Here is a 26,808-nt window from a genome sequence, read left to right as displayed (position 1 = left end):
GTCCACTGCAGCTGGTCGAGACTCGCCCCTTGAACAAGATGGGGTCCAGAGCCACCAACGAATACTGCCCCAACCCAAGCCCAGAAGCAGAACAGGGTGATCCAGACTGTGCCTCTGAGGCGACCAACTCCGAAGAAGAGCATACTGAAGAGGACGCATGTGGGCCCACGACCACCTCACTATATCGAAGGAAGCCGCGATCGACTAAGACTTGGAGGAAATCCTGCGCTCGAGAACACCGGGAAACCATAAGCGGCGAATCAGACTGCAATTTGCTTACCCGGGCCTCAGGAAGAAGACCTTCCCCAAGGAGGTGTCGAACAGATACTCCTAGATACTCCCTGCGCTGAGATGGAGACAATCGGCTCTTGGAAAGGTTGACTACCCATCCTAGCGACTTCAGAAACTCCACCACCCGAGTCGTGACCCGGGTGCTCTCCTGAATGACTTCACACGAATCAACCAGTCGTCCAGGTAGGGATGAACTAGAATGCCCTCTTTTCACAGTACCGCCGCAACGACCACCATCACCTGGCGAATGTCCATGGAACCGTGGCCAGACCAAAGGGAAGTGCACAGAACTGATAGTGTTGCTTCAAGATCGCAAAGCGCAGGAATCGATGATGGGAGGCCTGAATAGGAATGTGCAAGTAGGCCTCAGTCAGATCCAGAAAAATCAGAAACTCCCCCGGCTGAACTGTCAGAATCACAGACTGCAGAGTTTCCATGCAGAAGGAAGGCACGTGAAGAGCTATGTTGACCCCCTTCAAATCCAGGACCGGCCGAGAGGTATCTTTTTTTCATTGGCACCACAAAGTAAATAGAGTACCAACCTGTGCCCCACTCCTGCGGGGGAACTGGAACCACCGTGTGGAGATCTAACAATCTTTGAAGGGTCTGGCGAAAGGCCTGGGGGTATTGGTGGATACAACAATGAAGCCAGCGGCGCAATGTGCAGCGGCCTCAAAGAAAGCAAACAGGATGCTGGGCATTATCAAAAAAGGTATCACTACCAGAACGAAGGAAGTTATCCTGCCATTGTATCGAGCAATGGTGCGACCACATCTGGAATACTGTGTCCAATACTGGCCACCGTACCTTAAGAAAGACATGGCGATGCTTGAGAAGGTCCAGAGGAGAGCAACTAGGATGATAAAAGGAATGGAGAACCTTTCATATTCCGAAAGGTTAGACAAACTGGGGCTCTTTACCCTGGAAAAGCGGAGACATGATACAGACGTATAAAATCATGAAAGGCATAGAGAAGGTGGAGAGGGGCAGATTCTTCAGACTAGCGGGGACAACAAAAACAAGAGGTCATTCAGAAAAACTGAGAGGGGACAGATTCAAAACGAATGCAAGGAAGTTTTTCTTCACTCAGAGGGTGGTGGACACCTGGAACACGCTTCCAAATGAGGTAATAGGACAGAGTACAATACTGGGTTTCAAAATGGGACTGGATGACTTCCTGGAAGCAAAGGGGATTACAGGGTATAGATAAAAGGTTACTCTACAGGACATAAGCGAAAAGCGTATGACAGTTTTAGGGTATGAGCACTATCAGGTCCTGGACCTGAGGGGCAGACGCATGAGTGGACTGCCGGGCACAATGGACCTCCGGTCTGACCCGACAGGGGCAATTCTTATGTTCTTATGTTCCACGCCACCTGCAAGGGAAAAGCGAGAAAATGATCTGGCAAGGAATGGGCAAACGATCGGACGTGATGTCTGCCCACTTTGGATAAAAATCTCTCAGACGGGCGCCAGCAAGGAGTCATTGGGCAGGATGGGCAGCAAGGGACCCGGTGGGGGCACTACCTGCACCCCTTCGGGCCCCACAAAAGGATTGCTTGCACTGGAAGAACCTGCCTCTAAAGAGCACAGGAGACTGAAGAGAGGCAACCCCTTGATCAGGGCGGAAGTGGTGGAAATCACGCCCACGAGCACCACCTTGAGTCAGCGGCCTAGGCTTATTCTTGGGTAAACGAGACACTTTAGAATCAGTGAGAGTCTGAACCAACCTGTCCAGGTCTTCACCAAACAAGAAAGGTGCTTTAAAAGGAAACTGTCAACTTAGCTTTGGACGCCAAATCTGCCGACCAAACGCGAAACCACAAGGTACAACGAGCAGCCACTGCAAATGCCAACCACTTGGCAGAAGCTCGCAAGAGATCATACATGGCATCTGAAAGATAACAAACACCCAATTCAATCTTTTCCACCTCACGCTTGAGCAATTCCCAATCATCAGTTTTACAATCAAGCAAATGCTCGGCCCAGCAAAAACACACCTGGGTTACCAGCCCGCCACATATCGCCGCTTGGACCACCAGCGCTGTCATATCAAAACTCTGTTTAAGGAGAGACTCGAACTTACGCTCCTCCGGCTCCTCAACAGGCACTGTATGCCTCTTAGAGATGGCCAAGACCACCGCGTCCACAACAGGCAACTTCAGAGTGGTTTCACGGTTTATTAAAAATTTGTTATACCGCTTAATCTAAAATTCAAAGCAGTGTACAATACAATTCATTATCAGCATACAATGGCACAAAAACAAATGATTAAAAACAGAACATGTCATTACAGGGGATTTGTCAGTAGAAACAAAAATACATACACTAAACAGAAGTAAAACAAGAGGAAAAAAGGGAGAACTACAATCAGTAAAGGAAAGAACAAATAAGGGATGAATAAGGAGAGGGTAGACCTGAAAAACAATGATAAGATTGTTGCCCTAACGAGGGCAGTTATGTATTAAAAGCATCTATGAACAGGAAAAGTCTTCAACTTAATCTTGAAAGGGCCTACGGAAGTTTATTCCCTTATATAATTGGGAATGTAATTCCAAAGGGAAGGTGCTGTCACTGCAAAATTATTGGATCTTAGAGTGTTAATATATTTTAAAGATGGAATGTTAAGGAGATTGTGAGCAGCAGAACAGAGAGATCTGGATAGGTTATATGGAATAAGTAGTTTATCAATAAATTCTGGTCAATTACATAATTGGGTTTTGAAGGTTAAAAAGGAGAAGCTTGTAACTAATTCGGTGCTCAATAGGTAGCCAAATATGTCTTATGCAGAAGAGGGATACAAGCGGGCCATGGAGTGCGCAAAACGAAAGGGAGCTTCCGTCACCTGCCACTGTTCGAGCATAATATCTTGATGCATAGGAAAAGAGCGGGAAGCAGAGTGGATCCCCTTAAGCAAGGGGACAACCGTATGCGGGGGCTCCAACACGGTGTCCTCAAAGTGCAAAACCGAGGACACCTGAAGAATTAGCTTATGAAGCTCTTCCTGCTGAAAAATGCACACACCAGACACATCTTCACCAGCTGGGGGGTGCTCGAACCCCTCGCTGGTGGTATCTGTTCTCCCAAGATGATCCTGGAAATCTCCCCACGGGTCCAGGTCCTTATCCATTACATCTTGCTCCTCTGGGCAAAAATCCTCATCCCAAGAGACCCTCGAGCGTTTGGATAAGAGAGGAGGGGGCAAAACCATCACTGTATGGGGCCACACTGGGGAAGACGTTGAGGGCAACCCCCCCTCCCTCCGAGACCCCCGGAGTGGACACAGTGCTAACAAATTCAGGGAGAAAGACCCCCGGCAGCCCCAAGGGACTCCCTGCCCCAGCAGGGGATCCCGTCATACCTTGCCCCTGTATTTCCAGAACAGGGGGAAGGTCACCTGAGGTAACTTAAATGAAGGAGGAGGTTCCCACCAAAATTGGACCTGAAACCGCCAAAAATCGGAGTTCCTATGGCCTGCCTTGTCTGAAAAGCCTGGGACTGTCCCAACACTGAGCCGAGGAACCGACCGACGTGAAAAGGGAATCCCCAGCCCTTCCGGCAGCAAGGGAATTCTGTTCTCCTCCTGACTGTCGGTGGCTGGGGAACCCTCTGCATGGGCGTCAGGGGAAGCCTGGGCTTCCCCACGATCTGAAGCTGACTCGTGAGGTACATGCGGCAGGGTGCCCTGGCTGCCGGCATCCACTGCTGACAAGGCTACCCCACTGCTCCTGCCTGCACTACGCTTGCACAGGCTGGCTGTAAGTACCTCGCATCTGGAGCACAATGAGCACTTTTTCTCTTTATAAAAGTACTCATTGCGCTGAAAATAACAATAATAACTTTATTTTTCTATACCGCCATAGTCAAACTGACTTCTAGGCGGTTCACATAGAAAGAAGGCTGGACAATCAGTGAATTACAAAATGCAAGAAGAAGGATGTTACATAATAAATTGGAGAAGCATGGGGAAAGAATACATGAGAGAAGAAAGATGTTACATAATACATTGGGGTTATAAGGGGAAAGAATACCTGAGAGAGGCAAGGAATGTGTCAAATAGAGCGGTTTTAATTGATTTTCGGAATGTGATGTAGGTCTGTCTGGCTTTATTTATGTGGTTTCCCAGCCAGGATTGCTGTCTGCTTGCTTGGAACATGAAGGTTCTGTCTAGGAAGGATTAAAATTAAGCCTGTGATCTTTGGGTATTCAAAGATGTTTTTATTTCTGGTTGTACATGTGGGGTGTGTAGAGTGAAGTGTGTTTGCAGGTAGGAAGGTGCTAAGCCCCAGACTTGTTTGAAGCAGATACATGCAAATTTGAACAGTATTCACGCCTCCACTGGTAGCCAGTGTAATTTTTTGTAATAGGGGCTGATGTGGTCTTTTTTTCTCAGTCTGAAGATCAAGTGAACTGCAGTGTTTTGCACTAATCTTAATTTTTGTACTGTTTTTTTTGGGGATACCCAGGTAGGCGATGTTGCAGTAATCTAGGGTAGATAGGATCAGCGACTGCACCAGTAATCCTTCATAGTCCTTAGCTTCCACAGAGTGTAAAAGCATTTCTTCGCCAGTAGGTTTGTGTGGTCAGCCATGGTTAAGTGAGTATCTAGAGTGATACCCAGTATTTTTATGGTTTTGGCGATTGGATATTCATGGTCGTTTATTTTTAACGATGTTTTCGTTATTTTGTTGTTGGGGCTTGCCAAAAAGACTAGTTTTCTGTGTGTTTAGCTTTAGTTTGAAGCTGGTGGTCCACTTTTCGATTTCTATCATTGTATGTGAGAGGTTATCTATAGTTTCATTTGTGATGTCATTTAAGGGGATTAGGATGGATATATTGTCTGCGTATATATAGTGTTTTAAGTTTAATTTTTGTAGTAGGTGACCTAAGGATGCGAGGTAGATGTTGAATAATGTGGATGATAGAGGGGAGATTGGGAAAAACCCCTGATGGGTTTTTCCATGGGTTGGAGTAATTTCCGTTGCTGGTTACTCAGTAGGATCCGTTTGTTAGGAATTCTTGGAACCATTTCATTACCTTTCCCGAGATTACTATTGCGTCAAGGCACAGTAGCATGATTTCGTGGTCTACTAGGTCGAACGCACCGCTAAGGTCAAGTTACAGAATCAATGCGCTTTTGCCTTTGCTGAAAAGATCATAGAGGTGGTTTAGTACATTACATTACATTACATTAGTGATTTTTATTCCGCTTGTACCTTGCGGTTCAAAGCGGATTACATAAGAAGAGAACTGGACATTTCCAGGATGGTACATGACAATAGAGAATACAGTTTGAGGATAGAGACTTAATAACAGAATGATAGTAAAGACTTAATAACATCGGAAGATGTTTTGGACGGCAGTGTTTTGGTTTCTTGGGGGATAGGGTGAGGGAGGTTAGGTAGATTGTATATGCTTTTTGAACAGCAGTGTTTTGATTTCTTTACGGAATGTCTTGAGGTCTGATGTTGTGGTTAACAATCTGGTGATGGAAGGTTCGAGTTTTGCAGCATGTGTTGCCAGGAGGCTATCATAAAGCTTTTTGCGGTGAGTACCCTTGAGTGATGGGTATGTGAATGATGTCAGTTTTCTTCTTGTTCTGGTTGGAAGGTTACGGTTTAGGCGGTCATTTAGGTAGGTGGGTGCAGTACCGTTAATTACTTTGAAGAGTAGACAGTATAGTTTGAATTGAATTCTGGCTCGAATCGGTAGCCAGTGTGAGTCTAGGTAGGCATTGGTGATGTGGTCAAATTTTCCGAGTGAGTAAATTAGTCTAAGGGCTGTGTTCTGAACAGTTTGAAGTTTTTTGATCATGTTTGTGGGGCATGGTAGATAAAGGATATTGCAGTAGTCCACGAGACCTAGTACCAGGGATTGTACAATTATCCTGTAGTGTTCTTTGTCAAAGAATTTCCTTATTTTTCTTAAGTTGCGCATTGTGAAGTATGCTTTTTGGGTAGTTTTGTTGATTTGGGTCTGCATAGTGCAGCATCTGTCTATCTGCACTCCCAAGATTCTGAGTGAGGTCTGGATTGGGTATTTGGTTGCTTTAATTTCTAGGTCTGTTATGGATGGGTTTTTGTCCGTTTCAAGCATTAGGAATTTGGTTTTGTCCGAGTTTAGTTTCAGTTTGTGGTTTGTCATCCATTTTTCTACTTCATCCAGAATTATTTCCAGGTGTCCTGTTGAGGTGTGGTCTTGGATTTCAAAGGGGAGGAGAATAGTTATGTCATCTGCGTAGCTGAATGATGTTACATTTAGGTTGTCTAAAGTGGTGCCGAGGGAGGAGATGAAGAGATTGAATAGAATGGGCGATAGTGGTGACCCCTGCGGGACTCCGCATGGATTTGACCATGTGTTAGATTTCGTGTTGTTTGTCTTAACTCTGTACGTTCTTGTTTTGAGGAATCCTTGGAACCAATTGTAAACCACCCCTGAGATCCCGATTGCATCAAGTATCTGGAGTAATATGGTGTGATCGACTAGATCGAAGGCGGCGGAAAGATCTAGTTGGATAATTAGGATCCTGTGTCCTTTACTGAGGTGTTGTCGGGCTATGTCTAGTAGTGTTGCTAGTAGTGTTTCCGTGCTGTGGTGAGATCTAAATCCTGATTGAGAGGAGTGAAGTATATTATGGTCAAATAGGTAGTTGGTGAGGTATTGAGCCACAAGTCCTTCAATCAGTTTGACGTATAATGGGATCGAAGCGATAGGTCTGAAGTTGGTAGGAGCGTCTATAGGGCCTTTTTGATCTTTCAGTAGGGGTGTGATTATGATCTCTCCAAGATCTTGTGGGAATTGACCTTCTATGAGAGTGCTTTGAATCCATTGCATGAGGTTGGTTTTGAATTTAAGGGAGGCATTTGTAAGCAGATACGATGGGCAGTAGTTCAAGTCGCATGAGGTGTGGCTGTATTTTTTGTATAGTCGGTTCAAATCAGACCATTGTAGGGTTGGGAATGTGGTCCATGTTCTGTCTGCAGATATGGCTTCTTCCGTTGTGGGGGTTATTATCTCGTAGAGTTTGGTGGTTGAGTTGTTGAAGGTATTTCTGATTGTAGTGATCTTGTGTTTGAAGTGGTCTGCTAGTTGAGAAGCTGTTGGTGGTTTATTGCCTTGAGTGGCAAGGAATGGGTTTGTGTCCGTAAGTTTTTTTACTAAGTTGAAGAGTGTTTTTGTGTCAGAGGTGTTTGTGCCAATTAGTTTAGAGTAGTATGTTTTGCGCTTTTCTTTAAGTTTGATATTGTATAGTTTGATTTGGGTTCTCCAAGCGGATTTGGTTTGATCATTTTTCTTTTTTCTCCAAGATCTTTCAAGTTGTCTGCAATGCCTTTTTTGTAGGAGGAGTTCGGAGTCGAACCACTTGTCTGAGGATCTGCAGGTTCTATGTTTGGTTTTTTCAGGGGCTAGCTCGTTCAAGGTTGTTTCACTTAGGATGCGCCAGTGATTTACGAAGTCAGTTGGGTCGATGGGGGCGATTATAGGGTCAACTTTATCCCAGAATGTGGCAGGCTCAATTTTCTGTCTAGATTTGAAGGTTGTTTTTTGTGGCTTGGGTTTTGTGTTATTTTGAGGCCAGTTGATGGTGAAAGTGTATTTGTGGTGGTCTGACCAAAGAGAGGGATGCCAGGTACCATTGGTGATATGAATTTTTGGGGTGTGGAGGTTATGAGACGTGAATGCTGCTATATCAAGTTGGTGGCCTTTTTCGTGCGTGGGTTCAGGATTGAGGATCTGGTAGGATAGGGCGTCGAGGTATGAGAGTATATCGTCTACTTGTTTGGATGTGTGGTCCTCGAGGTGGAGATTGATGTCTCCTAGGAGCAAATTGTATGTGGAGGTTAGAGAGTTCTGGAATATGAATTCTTCGAGTTCAAGTTTTGAAGTGTTCCATTTTCCTGGAGTGATGTAGCATAATAGACAGTTCAAGGTGTCTGTGAGTGTATTGTCGGAGAGTTGGCATGCAAGAAGGTCTAAGTGAGGGGTTGAGTGTTTGTGTAGAACTTTTAGGTTGAGGTTGTTTTGTACTAGAATAGCTAGTCCTCCCCCTCGTTTGTTTTCTCGACAAACCAGCTCTAATTTGTACCCTTTGGGGCAGAATTCGGTTATGCATGGGTCCGAATTGGATGTTAGCCAGGTTTCGGCTAGGAAGAGACAGCTTAGTTGTTCTTCAGTCAGCCAGTCTTTAATTAGGTTTGCTTTTGGGCTAATTGATCTTATATTCATGTAGGCACAGGTTAACGAGGTATATTTTGTGTTGGAATTAGGATTGCAATTAAGGTAGAGGATATTTTTTGGTGGTGTGAGTTGTTTTTGAGTAGTAGTCTTGTGCTTTGGTGGAGGTCTTTTATAGAAGCTATGACTGTTTCTGTGCTGTATCCTTTCCTGAAGCTTGATTGGTGTTCACTGAGGGTGTTAAATTTGTCTAGGTAGTCTGTTAGTTGTAGGTTGACCAATCCTTCCTGTAGCTTTAGATCTGTAATTGGATGTTAGTGCTGTTGAGGTTTTTTGATCTTTGGGGATCGGAGTAATTAGTATGTGTCCCATATCCTTGTTTAATGTTCCGTTTGTAAGGGCAGTTATTAACCATGTGAATAGTTCCATTTTGAAGTCGGGGGGAGGGGGGAACTGTCATGATTTTAGGGGAGCATTCGTCGAGAAGGCACTTAGATTTGGTGTAGTTGTTGAATAAACTTAGGAACTGGTGCCAGTTTGGGAATTCGAAATGATCCCAATTCATATCTGCTCTGAGAACCTGATCATGGGGTTCAAGGTATTGAAATGTATTGGTTGTGGGTGTAGGTAGAGTAGTTCTTAGGTCAGTGATTTTATTTAAAAAAAAAAGTTAGCTAGGGTTTGAGCTGATGGGGTGCTCTCATTGTCCATTTTCAGGATTCGTGTTGTGTCTGTTAACGTTTTTACTAGTTTGAATAATTCTTTACTGTTTATTTTTGTTGAAACAATTTTTGTGCGTAGTGCTTTGTGCGTTTTTCTTTGATATTATTGTATATTTTCATTTTTTGTTTCCAGTTTGTCTCATCTATTTCTTTGTTTGTTTTTTGCCAGATTCTTTCCAATTTTCTTAGTTCCTGTTTGTTAGTTCTGAGTCGAACCATTCGTTTGGTGGTCTATCTTTCTTTTTGTATGTTTGGTATGGGGCTATTTGGTCTAAGAAGTCTTTACTGAACTTTTCCCATCTTGTTGGGAATTCCTGCATTTTGTTGGTTGTGGGACGTAACTCATAGTGAGCCCAGAATTCTGTTGGGTTTATGGTACCACGACTGGTTTTTGGTTTTGTGTTTTTACTTTTGTATTTCGGTTGTGAACTCTTTTTTTTACCAATGTAGGTTGAAATTGGCAATATAGTGGTCTGACCAGATGCATTTTTTCAGGTCCCTGTGTAGTATTGTATTTTTGGATCAAGGGTTTCTTTTTGAGAGAAAGTAACTATGTCTAGTTTGTGTCCTTTTTCATAGGTTATCTCTGTGTCTGGAATTGGGAAATCGAGTGACATTAGGAATTTAGCAATTTCGGTTACTTCTGGCTTTCCCTTTTTTTCTAGGTGTATGTTTATGTCCCCCAGAAGTAGATTGTATGATCCTTTTAGTGTATTTACGGTTAGGAATTCTAAGAATTCATCTCTGGTGTTTGACCCTAGCTGCAAGGAAAAGTGCTGGTTAGTTGAGAAAACACAGAAATAAAGGCAATTTTAAAGGGAAATGAGGCACACCTCCGGATTTTCTTCTTTTTTTTCCACTTAAACAGAACAGACTCCACGGAAGAGAACTGCACGGGAACGGGGACGACGGGAATCTCGCGGGACCCGCGGGTTCCCCCTTCGGGTCGCGGGGATCCTGCGGGGCTGGATGTACTATGTCGCGCGGCTTTTCTCCCTACCTGCTCTGCTTGCAGCACAGAGCCGAACGGAAGTCTTCCCGACGTCAGCGCTGACGTCGGAGGGGAGGGAGGGCTTAAACAAAGCCCTCCCTCCCTTCGACGTCAGCGCAGACGTCGGGAAGACTTCCGTTCGGCTCTGTGCTGCAGGCAGGGTAGGTAAGGAGGAGTAGCCTCGCGGCTCGAGTGGCTACCAAGGGAGGAGGGCGGTCCGCCCCGCCCCGGTTGTAGCACAGCCGGCCAGGTCCCCTTACTTTTATGGCGCTTCCCCGACCGACCGACAACAGCCCTGGTCCGACAAACCTCCCTGCCCTTAACCGCAAATCTAAATTACCTTCTTACAGCAGACGGGGGGGGGGGGGGAGCAAGGACACTGAAAGCATTTGTGGAAGACAGAAGGGGGAGAAGGACGCTGACAGGACATGGGGAAGACGGGGGGGGGGGAAGGACACTGAAAGCATTTGTGGAAGACAGAAGGGGGAGAAGGACGCTAACAGGACATGGGGAAGACAAAGGGGTGGAGAAGGACGCTGAAAGGACATGGGGAAGATGGGGGGGTGGAGAAGGACGCTGAAAGGACATGGGGAAGATGGGGGGGTGGAGAAGGACGCTGAAAGGACATGGGGAAGATGGGGGGGTGGAGAAGGACGCTGAAAGGACATGGGGAAGATGGGGGGGTGGAGAAGGACGCTGAAAGGACATGGGGAAGATGGGGAGGTGGAGAAGGACGCTGAAAGGACATGGGGAAGACGGGGGGTGGAGAAGGACGCTGAAAGGACATGGGGAAGACGGGGGTGGTGGAGAAGGACGCTGAAAGGACATGGGGAAGACGGGGGGGTGGAGAAGGACGCTGAAAGGACATGGGGAAGACGGGGGGGTGGAGAAGGACGCTGAAAGGACATGGGGAAGACGGGGGGGGTGGAGAAGGACGCTGAAAGGACATGGGGAAGACGGGGGGGGGTGGAGAAGGACGCTGAAAGGACATGGGGAAGACAGAGGGGGTGGAGAAGGACACTGAATGAAAGGACATGGGGGAAGACAGAGGGGGAGAAGGACACTGAATGAAAGGACATGGGGAAGACAGAGGGGGGAGAAGGACACTGAATGAAAGGACATGGGGAAGACAGAGGGGGGAGAAGGACACTGAATGAAAGGACATGGGGAAGACAGAGGAGGGAGAAGGACACTGAATGAAAGGACATGGGGAAGACAGAGGGGGGAGAAGGACACTGAATGAAAGGACATGGGGAAGACAGAGGGGGGGGAGAAGGACACTGAATGAAAGGACATGGGGAAGACAGAGGGGGGGGAGAAGGACACTAAAAGGACATGGGGAAGACAGAGGGGGGGGGAGAAGGACACTAAAAGGACATGGGGAAGACAGAGGGGGGGAGAATGACACTAAAAGGACATGGGGAAGACAGAGGGGGGAGAAGGACACTAAAAGGACATGGGGAAGACAGAGGGGGGAGAAGGACACTGAAAGGACATGGGGAAGACAGAGGGGGGAGAAGGACACTGAAAGGACATGGGGAAGACAGAGGGGGGAGAAGGACACTGAAAGGACATGGGGAAGACAGAGGGGGGAGAAGGACGCTGACAGGACATGGGGAAGACAGACGGGGGAGAAGGACTCTGACAGGACATGGGGAAGACAGAGGGGGGAGAAGGACGCTGACAGGACATGGGGAAGACAGAGGGGGGAGAAGGACGCTGACAGGACATGGGGAAGACAGAGGGGGGAGAAGGACGCTGACAGGACATGGGGAAGATGGGGGGGAGAAAGACGGTGAAAGGAAATGGGGAAGAGAGAGTGGGGAGAAGACGCTGGCAGGGAAGAAGACAGATATGCCAGACTATGGGGGGAGTGGAGGGAAGAAGATGTGTGCCAGACCAATTTGGAAGGGGGGAGAAAGGCACAGTAACAGAGCAAATGGAAGACGCAGAAGGAAGAGAGACAGTGGATGGAAGGAACTGAATGAGAATGAGGAAAGCAGAAACCAGGCAACAAAGGTAGGAAAAGAATTCTATTTCTTATTTTTTTTTTTTTTTTGCTTCAGGATAAAGTAGTATATTAGTTGTGTTGATAAAAATTTATAAACAAAAGAGGCTCTGGTAGAAACCTGTTTACAAAGTATGTATTCTTCCCAATTAATATTTCCAAATTAATAAAGTCTTTTTGCTTATTTGTAAATGGGTTTCTACCAGAGTCTTTAATTCAGTAGCATAATTAAATGAAATAACTATTTCTGAAGTTTATAGGGACGGGTGGGGACGGAGGGGATTCCTCACGGGGATGGGCGGGGACGGAGGGGATTCCTCGCGGGGACGGGTGGGATTCCTCACGGGGACGGGTGAGACTTTGGCGGGGACGGGTGGGATTTCTGTCCCTGCGCAACTCTCTACTCCACGGCTCTCAAAGCTGGAGGGCTGATAAACCAGGGGGTCAGGCCGCCGGCTGAGGCACCTCTACAAAAATATGAGAAAGTGGAGGAAGGTGGGGGGAAGGACCCACCTGGTTTAACATTCCCGTGGTCGGACGGAACCCCAAACAGGACCCGTCCAAGCTTTATCCAGCATAAAAGGGGAATCCAGGAGTCCAAAACAAAGTTCCAACAGTACTAAGAGGGGAGCCGAATTAGTCTTACCACTTGCTACGGAGACAGACAGACTGGAATGCTAGGGGGAATCTATCCTGATATACAAGTTTGTTCTTACTCTCCACCTGCTGGTAGCAGTGAGGCATATAACCCATTCATAAGGATTATACTAGTCTATCAGGTGATATAAGAAGGCTTAACAGCTCATAAACCTCCTACCCCCAAAATTTTTTTAAAAGACCTTGACTTCCCTCTCTCTGACCCCACCCACAGCCATCCATGCCCCCCCCATCGTGCACCCCTCCCCGAGCCCCTACATTAAAAATCAAATCAGAAGGGATGCTCACTCCCTCCTGCCACATGGCCGGGGACACTCCCCACCCTAACCTGTACCTTTTTTATTTTTTTTAATGCTTGGAAGGAGGGTTGACAACTCCCTCAGGCCGGCAAGTTCGTCTCTTCTAAACGGCGGGCCTTCCACTTCCCAGTGTATCAGGCCATCCCCTGGGAGGGGCAATAGGTGCCTGAGCCAATCAGGGCCTTAGGCCTTTCCCAATGCATCCCAGGATGCACTGGGAAGGCCTGCCATTTTGAAGAAGTGGGCCTGATGTCAGGAGGGAATGGGCATCCCTCCTGCTGAACTTAAAAAAAAAAAAGGTACGGAAAGTCAAAGTGATTGCCCATTAGGTCTTCAATTTAAAGTTAGGGAGAGGGTGAGTATGGAAGGGGCTCCTGGCATTGGAGAGGGGGCTGACATCCCCCCCCCCCTTCCGGAGCAGAAGGTGTGGGCATTCCTCTTGCCCTTTTTTTTTTAAAGGTCCAGGGGTCGGGAAAGCAAGGTGCCGGTACAGTTTCGTAAATGGTTTTTTTAAATGGCCATAGATGAACACATGAACAGCTGCACCCGTTAATATTTTTTTTTTTTTTTTAAAGCAGCCCCTGGTTCTCTGCCTGCCAGGTCAGCTGATCAGGGCAGGGAAATCCCCAAATCAGCTGAGATGGCAGTCGTCCCAATCAGCTGAACCAGCAGGCAGGGAGACCAGGGGCTACTTTTTTTTTTTTTTTTTTACAGGGCAGGCAGGAGCTGTGCTAGCAAATTGCTCTTCTGGGTAAGTGCAAGGCACAGTTCCTCCCTCCTTTTACCGGCAATTCTCCGCACAAACATGCAAATAAGTTTGCATGCTAATGCTGAGCACCACTAGTAAAAGAAAAATTACTTTCATCATGGTAATTTTTTACCGTGATGTCAGAGTTTTGTGCATCTGGGCCCTGGCCTAGTCTGTAGAAACTGCTACACCTTTGCAGTGGACTGAACAATCTCCCCAAAGAAGCTCTGATCAACCATTGTCCAAATATGGGCAAACCCTGATTCCTTTGCCATCAGAGAAGTGCTGTGACAACTACCATGATCTCTGAAGTGGTCCTGGTAACATATCCAAACTGAATGGCATAGCCTGAACAGAAAATGCTGACCTAGAACTGAAAGCATCAAAAACCTTAGATGTGAAGATATGAAAGGAGGAACATAAGAATAGCCATACTAGATCAGACCAATAGTCCATCAAGCCCAGTAGCCCGTTCTCACGGTGGCCAATCCAGGTCACTAATACCTGGCCAAAACCCAAGAAGTAGCAATATTCCATGCTACTGATTCAGGGTAAGCAGTGGCTTCCCCCATGTCTCTCTCAATAACAGACTAAGGACTTTTCCTCTGGGAAGATATGGAATGAGGGAAGGGTAAGGGAGGAGAGATCCAGACTCCTCTTGGTATGCCTCTTTACCCTATAGACACTTAATATAGCATCACTTTGCTCTACTGGGAGTCAATTAAATTGGCTAGTCCAGAATCAGTCATCAAACCAGCCCAGAAGTTGAACAGAGCCATCTTTCACCTGCTGGAGATAGAATTCACCCAATTGTTACACAGCTGCACAATTCCCTTACACAGCAGAGCTCACAATTCTGTAGGCTCTATCTCAGCCTGCTGCCTGGTGGACATAACATCCACAAATTCTGGATTGGCCTTTTGTATTTCTGAAGTCAATAGGACAAGTTTAAGTACTGCTGGTAGAGATACCCAATTGTCCAGGTAGGCTTGACTGGGGAAAGGAGATGGCAGGAAGATAATGTGCTCAAAAAGTTCTTATACCAGCAACTGGCACTACACCTTTCTTGACTAGTATGATATGGCATACAATAAAACAAGTTCAAGGCATTCAAATATTTAAAAAGGCAATTTAATTTAATGCATAATTTTAATCTCACCAACACCCTCATTCCTGGAATGAAGAAGTTCTGTAAGTGGAGCAGTGGCACCTTCCGCTTCAATGGCTTCTGCAGCCTCCTTATCTTGAGCCAGTTCACAAAGCACTCCTGCAGCTACTCTCTGGATGTTCTCAATTGGAGAATACAGCAGCTACAAAAGATGATAAGCTAACTGTAAAATTAACAGTACTGAAGACATGAATTTTGAGGCAGCAAATGTGCATGTTTCATGTGTCCATGTATTTTCCTAATAATGGGATAACTCTTAGCACTACCACTCTGTTTCATTACTGCAGAACATTAATTTCATTCCAAATTCAAAGATAAATTAGGTTCTTACCTGCTAATTTTCTTTCTTTTAGTACCTCCAGACCAGCATAGCTCACTGATGAGTAATAGCTCACCATGACCAGCAGGTGGAGACAGACAAACTTTTGGCTGTAGTACAAGTGGGTTGTGCATTCCCCAGTACACAGTCTGTGAACTAAAATAGCAATAAGAATCCAAACAAGGAGCAATCTACTGACCACAACTCCAGACTACAAAACTTTCAGAAAAGAAATAAAAACTCAGTGGTCTCAAAATCGCGGCCCGCCTGATACTATTTTGAGGCCCTCGGTATGTTCATCATAATCACAACAGTAAAATAAGTTTCTTGATCATAATGTCTCTTTAGCTATAAATTACAATATTATTAAGACTTAGCCAAAAGGAAAGATTTATAAACTATAAAGAGTTTTATCTCATGCAAAATTGTCATTTCTTTAATAAGACATTAACTATTTTTTCTAAGGCCCTCCAAGTACCTACAAATCCAAAATGTGGCCCTGCAAAGGGTTTGAGTTTGAGACCACTGGTCCAGAAGATGAAGATGAGCCTCTGCCCAAGAAATGAGCAATCACCTCCTACACCACCAGACGACTCCTGGTTCCCCCGCTCCCAATTGACGTAAGGCACCGCAGTGGCATTGTCCGAGAGAACTCGAACAGACTTGCCCGTCAACAAGGTCTGGAATGCTAGCTGTGCTAACCGGATGACTCTGGTCTCTAGAACACTGATTGACCAAGACACCTCTTCCAGAGACCAGCTGCCCTGAGCCATGCAACCAACACACTAAGCTCCTTAATTGAGGAGATTGGTATTGTGAACAGCACAATTCATTGAGGTTGATCCATTCACTTCTAGTATCAGATTGGAAGACTGAAGCCACCAACGGAGACTGTGACGAACTAACCCCTGAAGAGAAACAGGAGAGTCCACAGACTACATCTGAGACGACCACCGCTGAAGAGCATACTGAAGCGGCCGCATACGAGCCCAAAGCACATCTAGGGAGGCCGCCATTGACCCCAAGACCAGGAGAAAATCCTGTGCCCGAGACACCGGTACTCCAGCAGAAAGCAAATCTGCAACTAACTTGCCCACTCGGGCCTCTGGGAGGAACACCTTTCCCAATCTGGTGTCAAAGAGAACCCTGAGGAACTCCAGGTGCCGAGAAGGAATCAATCAGCTTTTGGACAGGTTGACCATCCATCCCAGCAACTGCAGAAACTCCACAACCCGAGCCGTAACCCCTGAGCTCTCCTGAAACCCCTGAGCTCTCCTGAAAAGACTGCCTGGATCGTCCAGTCGTCCAGATAGTGATAAGCCAGAATGCCCTCCTTGCGCAAAGCCACCGCCATGACCACCATAATCTTGGTGAACGTCCACAGAGCCATGGCCAGACCAAAAGGAAGCACAGGCCGGCTGATGCTACCTCGCATCTGGAGCACAATGAGCACTTTTTCCCTTTAAAAGTGTTCATTACTCCAGCTAAAAGATAAAGTGCCGGTTATCAATTAAGGGTAATTGAAAGCTTCCCTTCAGACTGGCACTGCCTTAGGATTTTTTTTAATTTTAAATTTCAATTCAACATAATTGAATTGGAACAGACCCCACATGGCTCTCAAAGCTATAGGCTTTATCGGTAATGGTGGTAAGGATTACAGCTAAGGCACCTCTAACCAAAAAAATTTCAGGGAGGTGGAGGGAAGGGACTCAACCCGTTGAGTGTGATACCTCAGAGGTCGGATAGACCCCCAAAAGGGTCTCCCAAGCTCAATCCAGCACCAGATGGGAAAAGGTCTAAACAAAATCCAACAGGCCTACACTAAACCAGGGAAGACTACACAAGCTTACCACCTCCAACTGCTGGAGACAGAGCAGACTGAGTGTACTGGGGAATGCACAACTCACTTGTATTAAAGCCAAAAGTTTATGTCTCAGTCTCCACCTGCTGGTCATGGTGAGTTATATCAGTAAGCTGTGCCAGACTGGAGAGATGCTGAAAGAAAGTGAGTTACTCACCTGTTTTTGAGGAAAGTAGGACATATATTCTCATATTTGGATGAGGTCATTGATGAAGCCAGTGCAGGACTTTTCTCCCAGCTAAATTTCTAGAAGCCTTCAGAAGCATGCCACCAATTTTGAGAAAAGTGCGGAAATCTAACACCTCCTTCAGAAGGATGCATGTAGAAAACCATTCTTATGATGAAACTGCATAAGGTGAATCTACTACTAGGGCCTGAACTCACTTGAATACTGAAGTGACTACCAAAACCAAAACTTTTTAAGTATTTCATTTGGTAAGTATCAAGCATCTCTGGCGAAGAGGAGGAGAGTCCATGTCAACTGCCTGCCTACAGGACACGCCTCTTGCAGCAAGAAGCACGTCCTGTAGGAAGTCAGCTAGCGCAGATGAGACTCCTCCTGGCCGGTGTCTCTCCTCCTCTCTCCGCACCTCCCGGATCCCTCCACAGGCAGGTTGCAGCCAGATGGACTTCCGCGCATTTCCAGGTGCCTTCTGGATTTAGTATGCCACCGGCTGCAGAGTTTGCAAGACACTGATGTAGACGTTCCATGACACAGGAGGAGGTTTGATAGGGGGTTTTGTCAAAAGCAAATTTAGCATAAATCTAATGAGAAGCAGTACAGAGATAGGTTTCCCTTCCATAGTGATAAGCACCAAATGAACAGAGGTGAACCCATATGGAGTTGCTTTTGAGAGCAGACTCAAAGGTGCAGAAGGTACTGAAGCAGATGAAGGCTAGGAAGTATATGATAATAGGATACAAATGTCTTAAATATCAAGGGTTAATGTGATAGAAAGAAGAAAAAATATATATTTTGGCCTCCTGGGAGGCAGCTTCTCAAGAACAGATGCACAAGCGCATGCTCCACTGGAGTGGAGGAATAGTCTAGTGCAGAGGTGTCAAACTCAATCACATCAAGGGGCCGAAATCCCAAACACAGGCTAAGTCGCGGGCCAGACCCCACCCAATCTCCGCCCAGACCCCACCCAATCTCCGCCCCAGACCCCATCCCCATAATACTAATTTAACACCATTTTTTCCATTCATTTTTCATACACACACACACACACACAATATAATCTTATTAACACATAATGGTAATGGTTAACCACAAAATTAAACTACACAAAACACTGTATACTTCAACATTCATTCCTACCAGAACACAGATAACCCCTATGAAAATAGAAGACCAAAAACTAAAAGCACTAATATATTAAAAAAGAACACCCTAAGATTCAAGATTCTGCATGCAGTACAACCCCCAGAGAAAAAGAAACAAAATGTCTTTCTTCCTGAGCAGTGCAAAAGATAGACAGCAGATTCAAATGTTCAAGATTGACAATTCAAACACTAACTTGAAAATAAAATAATTCCCCCTACTATAAAAAGATCTTAGCCCCATTGTTGTTTTGCAAATCGATGTACACTTCCCTCTTAGTATTCGTGGTTTCGTTAACCATGGTGATTATTTGCGGTTTTTCGTTCTCTAGCTGCGCCCCCATATGTACATCACAGGAAATCGCTGCACCCAGTGTTGAACAGAGGAAATTGCTTCTCCCGGAACAAATCAGGTTAAGTTATTCGCAGGTTTTTAAATCTTTTTTAGGGGTTTGTTACCGAAAAACTGCAAACATATGAAAAGTTATTAATGGTTTTTTGGTATTTGCTGCTATGCTTTTCCCCCTATCACTGCGAATGAGGAGGGGGAAGTGTAGACCAAATCAACTCCTTACCTCTTAGTGCTAAGTTTATTTATCTGCGCAAGGAGATAAATGCTAGGGGGGGCAAGCAGTAAAATGAAAGTGAAACCTTGAGCAGAATACTCCAGGTGCGCAATGGAAGCTTTATAAGCCTTTTCCCTTACAACTGCCTACCAACAGGGCAAAGAAGATCTGACTTCTGAAACTTAAGTTCTTTTCAGATAGGCATGGAGAACTCTGCGGACATCCAACTTGTGCAACTGCCTCCACGATCACCCAAGATGGTAAGGGAAACTGTCTGATTCACATGAAAAGGGAAAACAACTTTCGGGAGAAAGGATGGAACAAGCCATAGACCACCATGCTCCCTAGAAAACTCCAAGAAGGGAGCCTGACCAGAGAAGGCTCACAACTCCAACACATATCTCATCATTGAGCCCAAGACCTGAAGAAATTCCTGTGCCTGGGGACAGTGAGAGCCCAGAGATAGAATTTGCAACTGCAATTTCTACACCTGTGCTTTGGGAAGTAATACATTCCCCAGACCAGTGTCAAAGAGAACTTCTAGATACTCCAAGTGTTGAGATGGGTTCAACTCACTTTGCAAGAATGAATACCCAGCCCAACGACTGCAGCAACTCCACTACAAGGGCCATGACCTCAAATAAAGCACAGTTACTTACCGTAACAGGTGTTATCCAGGGACAGCAGGCAGATATTCTCACATGTGGGTGACGTCATCTACGGAGCCCCAGCGCGGACAGCTTTTCAAGCAAACTTGATTGAAGTTTCAAGTTTGCTACACTGCACCACGCATGTGCATGCCTTCTTGCCCACTAGAGGGCGCATCCCACCTCGTGGTCCTCAGTTCCATAACTAGCAAAGAAGCCATCCCCGGGGAGGCGGGCGGGTTGTGAGAATATCTGCCTGCTGTCCCTGGATAACACCTGTTACGGTAAGTAACTGTGCTTTATCCCAGGACAAGCAGGCAGCATATTCTCACATGTGGGTGACCTCCAAGCCAACCAAAAAAGGGCAGGTGGGAGGATGGCAATTTAGGAAAACAGATTACGTAACACCAACTGGCCAAACCGGCCGTCGCTTCTGGACAGAGTGTCCAGACAATAGTGGGAGGTGAACGTATGCACCGAAGACCAAGTGGCAGCTTTACATATGTCCTCCATAGGAGTGGAACGGAGGAAAGCAACCGAAGCTGCCATCGCCCGGACCTTATGCCCCGTGACTCGACCCGGGGGCGGAAGACCAGCCTGAGCGTAGCAAAAAGAAATACAAGCAGCCAACCAGTTGGACAAGGTGCGCTTGGAAACAGGATGTCCTAAACGATTAGGATCAAAGGACAAAAACAATTGAGGAACCTTCCGAAGAGACCTGGTACGTTGGAGATAAAATGCCAACGCCCTCTTACAGTCAAGCGTGTGGAGCGCCGTCTCGCCAGAATGGGAGTGGGGCTTAGGAAAAAACACAGGAAGGACAATGGACTGATTGAGGTGGAAATCAGACACAACTTTAGGTAAAAATTTAGGATGGGTGCGGAGAACCACCTTGTCATGATGAAACAGTAAAAGGCGGGTCCGCAACCAAAGCTTGCAGCTCACTAATCCGTTGAGCAGATGTGAGGGCAATCAGAAATAACACCTTCCAAGTAAGGAATTTCAGGAGAGACTTGTCGATAGGCTCAAAGGGAGGTTTCATCAGTTGAGCTAAGACAACATTCAAATCCCAAACGACAGGAGGGGGCTTCAGAGGGGGACAAACATTGATCAGACCCTTCATGAAACGCGTCACCAGAGGATGAAGCGAAAGAGAACGTCCATCCAAGTGCCGATGGAAAGCAGAAATGGCACTGAGATATACCCAGACAGATGTCGTCTTCAGGCCGGAATTAGACAAATGTAACAAATAGTCCAGTACCGAAGACACCGGGACCGAATCCGGATCCAGATGACGCGAGGAACACCAGGAGGAAAACCTGGTCCACTTCTGGGAATAACAAAGCCTGGTCGAGACCTTGCGCGAGGCTTCCAAAACTTCCCTCACCGACTGTGAAACCGGAACCGAAGTCAAGAGGAAAGGAACCAAGCGGTCAGGTGTAACGACTGAAGATTGGGATGCAACAGCGAACCCCGACTCTGAGATAGCAGAGAGGGAAACACAGGCAGAAGCAGAGGCTACCTGACACTGAGTTGAAGAAGCAGGGAGAACCAGTGTTGACGAGGCCACCGAGGTGCAATGAGAATCATAGTGGCTCTGGATGACTTGAGACGAACCAACGTCTTCAAGATCAGGGGAAAAGGAGGAAACGCATAAAGGAACCTCCCTCCCCAGTCGAGAAGAAAGGCGTCCGCTTCAAGACGGTCCGGGGAGTACATCCGAGAACAATACAGGGGTAGTTTGCAAGTCTCCGGGGAGGCAAACAGATCCACTTGTGGAGTCCCCCAGCGGTCGAAGACCTCGCGCAGGACTCTGGAGTTGAGTGACCACTCGTGCGGCTGGAGAAGCCGACTGAGTTTGTCTGCCAAGCAGTTCTGTTCCCCCTGTATATAGACCGCCTGTAGGAAGATGTTCTAGGAGATCGCCCATTCCCAAAGGCGCAGAGCTTCCCGGCAAAGGGACCAAGAGCCTGTCCCACCCTGCTTGTTCACATAATACATGGCCACCTGGTTGTCCGTTCGCACGAGGACTACCTGATCGCGGAGCAGGTGGCAGAAAGCTCGAGCCGCCAGAAAGATGGCGCGAAGCTCCAACACATTGATGTGACAGCGTCGGTCCTCCACCGACCACAGGCCTTGGGTCCGCAGACTGTCGAGATGGGCCCCCCACGCGTACTCCGAGGATCCGTGGTCAGAACCTTGCGGTGCGGAGGGACAAGAAAGAGCAAACCCCCGGAAAGATTCGAAGAGTCGGTCCACCAACGGAGCGAGCGTCTCAAAGAAGGAGTCACCGTTATGCGAGAAGAGACAGGATCGCACTCCTGGCGCCACTGAGAGGCCAGAGTCCACTGAGGAATTCTCATGTGCAGTCTGGCGAACGGTGTGACGTGGACCGTAGAGGCCATGTGGCCCAGAAGCATCATCATTCGCTCAGCCGACACCATCGGCAGCTGAAGGATCAGACGACCCAACCGAACCAAAGCTCCAACCGCGGAGGAGGGAGGAATGAACGGAGGCGAACAGTGTCCAGCACTGCGCCTATAAACTGAAGCGATTGGGTCAGGCATAATTGGGACTTGGGAAAGTTCACTTCGAACCCAAGTCGTTGAAGGAAGGCGATAGACTTTAGGGTCGCTGAGATAACTCCTTCCCTGGTCGGGGCCTTGATCAGCCAATCGTCCAGGTAAGGGAAGACCTGAAACCCCCAAGACCTTAGTGCTGCAGCGACTACCACCATACACTTCGTGAAAACTCGAGGGGACGAGGCCAGGCCGAAGGGGAGGTCTCTGTACTGCAGGTGCAGCTCGCCCACCTGGAACCGTAAGAATTTGCGGAAAGCGGGATGCACCGGAACATGGGTGTACGCTTCCTTCAGGTCCAGGGAGCACATCCAGTCCCCTTCCTCCAAGAGAGGATATAATACCGGAAGTGACAACATCCGGAACCTCTCCCGGACCAGGAACTTGTTGAGCTTCCTGAGGTCTAGAATGGGGCGCAAGTCCCCGGTCTTCTTTGGGACCAAAAAGTAACGGGAGTAAAACCCCCGCCCCCGCTGGTCGGAGGGAACAGGTTCTACCGCCCGAAGCCTCAACAAGGCCCTGGCCTCGGCCATGAGGATGGGGAGCTGGGTCCAGTTGTATGGGCAAGCCCCCGGTGGATGTTCCGGCGGCGCAGAGCAAAAGTTGAGAGAGTAGCCCTCGGAGACGGTCTGGAGCACCCAAGCGTCGGATGTTATCTCGGTCCAGGCCGCGTAAAAGGACCGGAGTCGACCCCCTATGGGAAGGGGGTCCGGCGCGATGGCGGAGGGGGGCCGGCCCCATCCGCCAATCCCGTCAAAAGGACGGCGCTGGCTTGGCAGGACCCTGCGCTGGAGATTTGGTTTGTCCCCCTCTGCCCTGTCGAGGGGGGCGCCGAGGCGGTGGCCTTGAAAAAGCCGGGGTCGACTTTTGGGGGTACCTCCTCGGGGAAGGCCGGAAGGGTTTCTGCGGCGTGGCTCGAGGTTTTGGACGGACCAAGGAGGCTAACGAGCGCTCCTGTTCCGAGAGCCGTTTGGTCGCCACCTCCAGGGATTCATCGAATAATTCGGACCCCACGCAAGGCAAGTCCGCAAGTCGTTCCTGCAGGTTTGGGTCCATATCGAGGGTGCATAGCCACGCCAACCGGTGCATAGCTACCGCAAAGGCCGACACCCTCGATACCAGCTCAAATGTATCGTACACCGCATGAAAAAGGTACAAACGCAATTGAGACAGGTTGGACATAAACCTGTCGAACCCTTCCTTGCGGGAGTCCGGCAAGGCCTCACGATATTGGGGCAGATCCTTTACCATGCCACGCAGATAGGAGGAAAAGGTAAAGGCATAATTCAACGCCCTGGTTGCCATGAAAGAATTGGCATAGAGGCGACGACCAAACTTGTCAAGGGTCCTACCCTCCCTGCCGGGCGGAACCGCCGCAGAAACCCGGGAGGGTTGCGTCTTTTTGAGCGCAGACTCGACCAGTAGAGACTGGTGGGAGAGTTGAGCCTTCTCAAACCCCTTGGGTGGTATCGTCCTGTACTTTGACTCCATCTTGGACGGCACCGCTGCGACTGTAAGAGGTGAAGTCAGGTTCTTAAGCAAGGTCTGATGAAGGACCTTATTCAGGGGCAGCCGAGGGGATTCCCTTGGGGGAGCAGGGAGGTCCTGCTCCTCGAGGAACTCCTTAGTATATTGCGACCCAGCCATGAGGTCCAGGCCCAAGGCACGGGCCATGTCCTGCACAAAGCTGGAGAAGGAGGACGGCCTGGCAGGCGGGGAGGGAGTTCGACCTCTCCGCCGAACAAAAGGGGGACGCCTCGTGAGAATAACGTGGCTCCCCACCGGACCCCGAGCCCCATGAGGCCAGATCTAATGGTCTCGAGGGGGTTGGGGAACGTCTCCGCCTCGAAGAACCCCTGGGAGACGTCCCAGGCGTCCGAGGGACTGAGGCACGCAGCACAGTTACTTACCGTAACAGGTGTTATCCAGGGACAGCAGGCATATATTCTCACACATGGGTGACGTCATCTACGGAGCCCCAGCGCGGACAGCTTTTTAAGCAAACTTGCTAGAAGTTTCAAGTTTGCACACTGCACCACGCATGTGCTAGCCTTCTCGCCACTAGAGGGCGCATCCCCACCTCGTGGTCCTCAGTTCCATATCCAGCAAAGAAGCCATCCCCGGGGAGGTGGGCGGGTTGTGAGAATATATGCCTGCTGTCCCTGGATAACACCTGTTACGGTAAGTAACTGTGCTTTATCCCAGGACAAGCAGGCATGATATTCTCACACATGGGTGACCTCCAAGCCAACCAGAAAGAGGGTAGGTGGGAGGATGGCAATTTAGGAAAACAGGTTACGTAACACCGACTGGCCAAACCGGCCGTCACTCCTGGACAAGGAGTCCAGACAGTAATGGGAGGTGAACGTATGAACCGAAGACCAGGTGGCAGCTTTACATATGTCCTCCATAGGAGTAGAACGGAGGAAAGCAACCGAAGCTGCCATCGCCCTGACCTTGTGCCCCGTAACTCGACCCGAGAGCGGGAGACCAGCCTGAGCGTAGCAAAAAGAGATACAAGCAGCTAACCAGTTGGATAAGGTACGCTTGGAAACCGGATGTCCTACCCGATTAGGATCAAAGGACAAAAACAATTGAGGAACCTTCCGATGAGACTTAGTACGTTGGAGATAAAAAGCCAACGCCCTCTTACAGTCAAGCGTGTGAAGCGCCGTTTCACCAGGATGAGAATGGGGCTTCGGAAAAAATACCGGAAGAACAATGGACTGATTGAGGTGGAAATCAGACACAACCTTAGGCAAAAATTTGGGATGGGTGCGAAGAACCACCTTGTCATGATGAAATACAGTAAAAGGAGGGTCCGCAACCAAAGCCTGTAGCTCGCTAATCCGACGAGCGGACGTGAGCGCAATCAAAAAGACTACTTTCCAAGTAAGAAACTTAAGGAGAGCTTTATCGATCGGCTCAAAAGGCGGTTTCATCAGTTGAGCTAAGACCACATTAAGATCCCATACGACAGGAGGAGGCTTGAGAGGAGGATGAACATTCACAAGACCCCTCATGAAACGAGAAACCAGAGGATGCAGAGAGAGGGAACGACCCTCGAGATGTTGATGGAATGCAGCAATGGCACTAAGATGCACTCGAATGGAAGTCGTCTTCAGACCAGAATTCGACAGATGTAACAGATATTCCAGCACCGAAGGCACTGGAACAGAACCCGGTTCAAGGTGGTTGGTGGAGCACCAGGAAGAAAATCTGGTCCACTTCTGGGAATAGCAAAGCCTAGTCGAGACCTTGCGAGAGGCCTCTAAGATTTCCCGCACTGAGTGAGAAACTGGAATCGAAGTCAAGGGGAAAGGAACCAAGCGGTCAGATGTAACGACTGAAGATTGGGATGCAACAGCGAACCCCGACTCTGAGACAGCAGAGAGGGAAAGACAGGCAGAAGCAGAGGCTCCCTGACACTGAGTTGAAGAAGCAGGGAGAACCAGTGTTGTCTTGGCCAGCGAGGCGCAATGAGAATCATAGTGGCCTTGGTCGATTTCAGATGAACCAACGTTCTCAAAATCAGAGGGAAAGGAGGGAACGCATAAAGGAACCTCCCCTCCCAGTCGAGAAGAAAAGCATCGGCCTCGAGACGGTCCCGGGAGTACATCCGAGAACAGTAGAGGGGTAGTTTGCAAGTCTCGGGCGAAGCAAACAGATCCACCTGAGGAGTCCCCCAGCGGTCGAAGACTTCGCGTAGGACTCGGGAGTTCAGCGACCACTCGTGTGGCTGGAGGAGACGACTGAGTTTGTCTGCTAGACAATTCAGCTCCCCCTGAATGTAAACCGCCCGCAAGAAAACGTTCTGAGAGACGGCCCATGTCCAAAGCCGCAGGGCTTCCTGGCATAGAGGCCAAGAGCCCGTCCCTCCTTGCTTGTTGACGTAATACATTGCCACCTGGTTGTCTGTCCGAACGAGAACCACTCGATCGTGCAGGAGGTGACAGAAGGCCCGAGCGGCCAGATAAATGGCCCGAAGCTCCAACACGTTGATGTGACACCGACGGTCCGCGGCCGACCATAGGCCTTGCGTTCGCAAACCGTCCAGATGAGCTCCCCACGCATACTCCGAAGAGTCCGTGGTCAGGACCTTGCAATGCGGAGGAACGCGAAAAAGCAAACCTCCGGACAGATTTGTAGAGTTGGTCCACCAACGGAGCGAGCGTCTGAAGGACGGAGTCACAGTCAAACGTCGAGATAGCGGGTCGCGGTCCTGACGCCATTGCGAGGCCAAGGTCCACTGAGGAATCCTCAGGTGCAACCGAGCAAATGGGGTCACTTGGACCGTCGACGCCATGTGCCCCAAAAGCACCATCATGCGTTGAGCCGACACTACCTGCAGTTGCGCAACCTGCCGGCCCAGGCGAAGCAGGGCCTCCAGTCGCGGAGAAGGAAGGAAGGCACGGAGGAGAACCGTGTCCAGCACGGCCCCTATAAACTGGAGG

General features: G+C 48.3%; 1 protein-coding gene across 4 annotated transcripts in view; it reads right to left on the bottom strand.

Annotated features, from left to right (window-relative positions):
• Positions 1-26,808, bottom strand: part of CTNNB1 (catenin beta 1) — a 224,098-nt gene that overhangs the window by 39,861 nt on the left and 157,429 nt on the right. For all 4 annotated transcript variants that reach the window (XM_033930447.1, XM_033930448.1, XM_033930446.1 and 1 more), the window contains one exon: positions 15,051-15,201. In XM_033930447.1, coding sequence (XP_033786338.1) covers positions 15,051-15,201 — 151 coding nt within the window. The remainder of the gene's footprint in view (positions 1-15,050; positions 15,202-26,808) is intronic.

This window comes from Geotrypetes seraphini, chromosome 2 (genome assembly GCF_902459505.1).
Source record: "Geotrypetes seraphini chromosome 2, aGeoSer1.1, whole genome shotgun sequence".
NCBI lineage: Eukaryota > Metazoa > Chordata > Amphibia > Gymnophiona > Dermophiidae > Geotrypetes > Geotrypetes seraphini.
The sequence above is the reverse complement of the archived record's forward strand: the minus strand, read 5'-3'. Positions and strand labels throughout refer to the sequence as shown.